A 6,012-nucleotide genomic window follows, 5' to 3' on the forward strand; every position below is an offset into this window, starting at 1 on the left:
TGATCCCCTACCCCAGAGGGTGAGACAGGTCTGCAGATTAGATGTTTACCCAGTCATGTAGTGACAGACTATCTGCTTTCCCATATCTTTCTGTGAGAAATGAGCTCAAGCACCAACGTGGCCCTAAGTTACATATCCATAATAACCCTTTTCTCATGTTTCACCAAGTTATTTCTCCTCCCACTTGGGAGACTGAATGAGTCACTAGTAAAGATAGGTAGAAATTTTCTTCCTAATATTTTTGAGAGGCACAATTCCTTTTTCTTGTTCAGGAACATGGAGAGAGGCAGAGGATATATGCTATCATACCTTTGGACATTTCTGTCCATATTGCCAACACCCAAGACAAACAGGGCTTGGCTGTCCCTTTTGGGGGAGATCAGCAGGATCTTAGGAATGTCCTGCTCCCACTTGTGTAAGACTGGTGAACAGTTCTACTTTTGCTCCAGAAGGCACTGAAATAAGTCAGAATAGAACAGTAATTAAACTAATTCTAAAGCTACATACACCTCTGGCTGAAAATTCACTACTTTATTCTCAATTTATAATTGTGTCCAACCACATTATCTGACACAGTTTATAAAGATTATACAATAAGCCCCAAAGATAGCATTAAAATGCTCCAAATAACACAATGACAACAACATAATGAAAATGCCTTAATTTGAACTGTATGAAAGCCATACCAGTTATTAAACCCCAAGGGAAAAATGAATGCCCCAAATGAAATTTCTTTTTTTTTAAATCCAAAAGAATTAAAGTCCAAAATTCTGCCTTCCCAAATTTCTTGTTTTTCTGATGTCAACCATACAGATCTCACAAAGATGTCTTGACAGATAATGGGGTTCCTTCAGCAGCTGTAGCCTGGACTGTCTTCCTCTTGATTTGGTGTAGTTCCTTTAGAACTTCAGGAGTTGAATTAATCTAACCCCACAATTGCATATATGTATATATATATATCACACATTAAGAGTCCACGGTGTCAACAGGGCATAAGATTATCACAATATCAGCATCACATCTCCAAAATTAGAAAGCACACTAACCCTCAGCCTCTAAAACAGATACTCAAACACATTTATGTCTCTGGGACTTAGTACACAGGGTAATACAGACCCACATTGCAGTTGTCATCAAATAACTAAGGAGAGACTTAGTGACATCAAAAGGAAGGAAAGTAGACAGAGAATACATGGGAGAAGAGAGTATCTTCTTGGTTTCATCCTCAGCAGGATGTGGTCTCTCTGTGCCGGTAGTCTTGACACTATGACCTGTGAACTTTAATTTGGAAGATACCATCCAAGTGGTTGATTGCACCATCATGAGTCCCAATGCCACATCTGCAGAAGTCCATGGCCTGGCTGTTAGTGCTAATGGAGCTTCTCTTAGAAACCCAATGAGATCACATGGGTTTTGACCAGGTGCTTCTCTCCAAAACTTTGCTTATTTTTCAACCTTTCCCAAAATTGAGTTTCCTTAGTGCCTTTAATAATGGAAGATACAACGCCCATTTCATTACTTATTTTTCTGCTGAAATAGGGCTCACCCTTATCTGCATATGAGTTTCTTAGGTGCAGCCAACAAACAGGATAAAACTGAAAAAACACACTAACAAATATCTATTCGATTTCTATCTACTAATGCCAGCATTTAAAACATTTAAGCACTTAGAATATCATTGTCTTTTGATCATCTAGCATGTGTTTCATAGTCCTACTAGGACACCATAATAAATGAGCTCACCAATTCCTACAAGGAAGCAAAGCCTATTTTCAGTCTTTTTAGTTCTAGCAAGTGCCTTTCCCATCTCATATGCTGGGACTCAGAAGTCTTCTAAGAATCTAATGAAAATGTAATCTAAAAATTCAAAGCATCCCTCCTAGCATAGGAAACAAATCTGTATCTCAGCCTGATTCCAGATTTTTTCTTCTTTATTTTGAGGTCCTGAACAGATCTGCCAACCATGCTAAACCTAGCCTTTACCCTGTGACTGAGGACTCTAGCTAGAGCCTGGCCTAGTGCTCCATTGGGCTGGCAAAGCCCAATTGTGTTAAATTCTGTCTGCACAGCCTATGTCTGTAAAAACCCACTCCATGTCTGTAGGTACAAGCCAGAGCTATTGTAGACAACAGAAATCCTAATGCCGTTAATGACTAACCATGATTTCTCTACTTGCATTTGGTTCTCAAATGTTTACCCCTTAACAATTTTGTAAGATTTCTCAGCCTATGCACTAAAATACAAAATAACTGCCCTCTTGATTTTGAACCAAGTTGAACAATAAGTACAAGAATAAGAACTTCAGTACAGGTGGAATTTAAAATGCAACTTGGATGGAAGACCAACATGAGCCTCTCACTCCTTCCCCAAATTAGACATCTGAAGTCACCTAAGGGGAGGGTTGAAGTTGTCAAGATACTTAGCCAGACATATTGAATATCTCAGGAAGCGTCACACTTCAGGGAAGATTGTCTAAATGCCCAAAAGAATGAGGCAGGAAGTGTTCAGTTACCTTTAGTCTATTGAAATCACCCAAGGTAAAAATATGGGCCAATGAATGTCAGACTTTACCTTTCTCACTAATTAGATAAGTCAATCATTCTACTCTGGGGAGGAACACATAAAAAGGTTAGAGATAAGGGCAGAAGGATTCTTCAAAACATGTCTGAGAGGGTGAAAGTTTTAATTTTTTGCCAGGCAAAAGTGTGAAAAAGGGGAGAAGATGGTTCTTACAAATTATAAAGCAATCAAGACTTTTTGTGTGTTCAGATTTTACAAGCAGTCTCACATATTTGGCAAATTTCAAAATGACCTTTAAGATGTTTTTACCAAATCATAGACATAGATATGGAAATCATCATCAAATTTGATGAAGTACACAGAGGGTTTTGCTTCCACCTGATGAATGACCATGCCAGTTCTCTTGGAGCCATCCTCCTTGGCATATTCCACTTGCTTGCCTACTAGGCTGTCTATGACTTCTCCTGGCTCCCTCTCTGTGAGAGGAGAATCATTGGAATCTGGAAGGATGTGTAGGTCACCGTCTTTATAATCATCTAAGAGCTGGTACATATATAATACAGGATCTTTCTCATAGGTAATGTAAAACCACGTATTCATGACAGGTGCCTGAGCTAAGACCATCCCCCTCCATTCATTTTTGGAACCTTCCTCTGTCTCAAAAATATGTTCCACTGCTTTGCCAATCATAATTTCTGTTAAGTGTGTATCACTGATTCTAGATGATGCAAGTTTATTAGGAAGGACTTCAAGTGATGACACTCTTTCATCTCTGTGAAGTTCCAATCCATAAACACAGTCAAATCCATCATATTTGATAAGATACAGAGAAGGATTTACAGTTACCTGATCCAGAACGGTTCCCTTCCACTCTGTTAGAGGTTCATCTCCGTCTTTCCATCCATGCCGAATTCTGCAGCCCACGATATTCCTTGGAGGCTGGGAGATGAGTCTGCTCCTATGCTTCTTGTGTGCAGCCTTTCTCTTCATCATGGTAACAGACACACTGGCATGCCCTGCGCCTGTCCTGGACCGCTGCCCAGAAGCCGTTTTTGAGAGCGGGGTCTTCATGCCTGCGCGGAGCACAGTAACAATGCGGCCCAATAAAGGTAATCAAGAAAAAATAAATTCAATGCATGACACGGTGAACTTTTTCTCCTAATGAGTGCACTCCATGCACACACGCCCAGACGCCCGTTTTTCTCTAAAGCTAGGCAGCAAAGCCGGAAATCCCTTGCACTCTGCGTGCAAGCAGTAACCTTCCTCCCTAGCTAGTTCCAGCTACGCTAGCGCTATGGAGTTCTGGTTGTGGTCAGAGAAATAGAGGGCACTCCCTTATTCCTCCCGCCCTGTGTCCAACAGTGTCCAGGCAGAGGGCAGAGACTCCCCCAAGCTGGGGATAGCGGGCCTCGCGTGCCCAAATCGGACACCTCGCTGCTGCCTCCTCCGGGAGGCTGTGTCGAAAGAGGACCAGCAGACGACGAGTTAGGTGCTTGCAAGAGCTGGGAGGGAGGATCTTTAGGCGAGGAGCGTGTCAAGTGGGCTGCTGGATAGGCAGACAGGATGGCGGCAATGTCTCCGGCACTCTGCTTGGGGCGGGGGACGGGGGAGCCCTCCGCTCCCTCTCGGTGGCAGCGGCGGCCCCTCTGCCACATCGGACTCCCACCAGCCACTGCAGTCGCCAGTCTCCTCCCTCTTTTCCATAGAGCTCAGCTTCCTGCCAGGAGAGAGGCCTCCCCTTCCTGTCCAGCACCGCGCCCTCCCCTACCCCCAACTCTCCATCCACCACTGCCTTGGTCTGGGAGTAGTTCTTTGGTTCCTTGCCCCGCCCCTTTCCAAAATCTGGACCGGCCTGCCAAACAAATCCCCTCTCCAACCGCCTAGCGCCGCTTCTTCAGTTCTGGGCTCCCAGATTCCCAGCCCCCATCCTAACTCCATCTCTGTACTCCTGCCCCATCTGCTTTCCATCCTCCAGGAATTTGCCCTTTCCTTTCCCCTTGCCATTCCGGAGTTACACTTTATATAAGGAAACCTGCCTTTCCTGTCATTTAAGGGAGTTTGAGGTTGGAGGAAAGAAATGCACAAGTGCTCAGTCTGCCATCTTGACTCAGTATCTCGGTAATTTTTACTGACTGGTCATTACTGGATTTATTGAGGATAATATTTTTTTTTCTTTTTCACCAACTACAGAGAAATTGTATGGAAAACGTGGACACGATATATAACCTAGCAAATTGGCAGGAAGAAAATAATCAACCATAAATCTACCTCTTATGCACCAGGGCTTATAGCAAAATATTAACTCTTTCCATTGTCTTTATCAAATAAACTCTTACAAAGCTGGGATACTTTTGCATATGCTTTTTCATGGAGTGTCCTTTTCCATATAAAATGAGTATTTAATGAGTTTACTAGATATTGTCTGAAATGTTTTCTAGTGGCTTCACTAAAATTAGCATAAGGATATTTTCACAGTTTAATCATTCCCTCCTACTTTCAGATGTTTAGTTTTGAAAAGTACTTATAAAATTATACTTGCATGCAAATGATTATTCTCTTGAACAGAATAATAAAAACACTAATTTACAATCAAAACAATTATTACAATTATAACAAGAAGTTAGTATTTCAACACTGTTACATCTTAAGCCTATGGAGAAAGACTTATTTAAGCAGTGTTCAACCATTTTTGTTTTCATTACAGCCATGGTGGTGGGTATGAAGTAGTATTTCACTGTTGTTTAATTTGCATTTCCTTAAGGACTAAGGTTCAAATGACCAGACAATTGGACTCATTTCATATACTAGCAAGGTCATACTCAAAATTCTCAAAGCTAGGCTTCAACAGTACATGAACCAAGAACTTCCACATGTACAAGCTGGATTTAGAAAACACAGAGAAACCAGAGATCAAATTGTCAACATTCATTGGATCATAGAAAAAGCAAGAGAATTGCAGAAAATATATCTACTTCATTGACTACGCTAAAGCCTTTGGCTGTGTGGATCACAACAAACTGTGGAAGATTCTTCAAGAGATGGGAATACCAAACCATCTTACCTGCCTCCTGAGAAACCTGTATACAGGTCAAGAAGCAACAGTTAGAACCAGACATGGAACTATAGACTGGTTCCAAATTGGGAAAGGAGTACGTCAAGGCTGTATATTGTCACCCTGCTTATTTAACTTATATGCAGAGTACATCATGAAAAATGCCAGGCTGAACAAAGCACAAGCAGGAATCAAATTGCCAGGAGAATTATCCTTAAATTAAAAACTTAAGAAATATTTAGAAAAGCGTGATATTCTCTAGGTCCATCCTAGTGGCTGCAAATGGCAGAATTTCATTCCTTTTTATGGTTGAGTAATATTCCATTGCACAAATTACAGAAGACCTAAATGGACATTTCTCTAAAGAAGATATACAGATCACAAAGAGGCACATGAAAAGATGCTCAAAGTCACTAATTATCAGACAAATGCAAATCAAA

General features: G+C 41.4%; 1 protein-coding gene across 1 annotated transcript; it reads right to left on the bottom strand.

Moving 5' to 3' along the window:
* Window positions 1-258: 258 nt before the first annotated feature.
* On the bottom strand, window positions 259-4,204 carry LOC145536355 (spindlin-3-like). The gene is made up of 2 exons (XM_081565523.1): window positions 3,367-4,204; window positions 259-3,063 (listed from the first exon to the last, which is right to left on the bottom strand). Exons 1-2 carry the CDS (start codon window positions 3,589-3,591, stop codon window positions 2,815-2,817), a joined length of 474 nt encoding a protein of 157 aa, XP_081421649.1. The 5' UTR covers window positions 3,592-4,204; the 3' UTR covers window positions 259-2,814.
* Window positions 4,205-6,012: the final 1,808 nt, after the last annotated feature.

The sequence above is a fragment of the Giraffa tippelskirchi genome, chromosome X, assembly GCF_054371585.1.
Source record: "Giraffa tippelskirchi isolate mGirTip1 chromosome X, T2T-mGirTip1v1.2.pri, whole genome shotgun sequence".
In the NCBI taxonomy this organism is placed as follows: domain Eukaryota; kingdom Metazoa; phylum Chordata; class Mammalia; order Artiodactyla; family Giraffidae; genus Giraffa; species Giraffa tippelskirchi.

Coding starts and splice junctions, on each gene's coding strand:
- LOC145536355 (XM_081565523.1), bottom strand. CDS start 3,591: ATGAAGACCCCGCTCTCAAAAACGGCTTCTGGGCAGCGGTCCAGGACA. Junction 3,064..3,366: donor AGGGAACCGTTCTGGATCAG/GTAACTGTAAAT, acceptor TATATGTACCAG/CTCTTAGATGATTATAAAGA.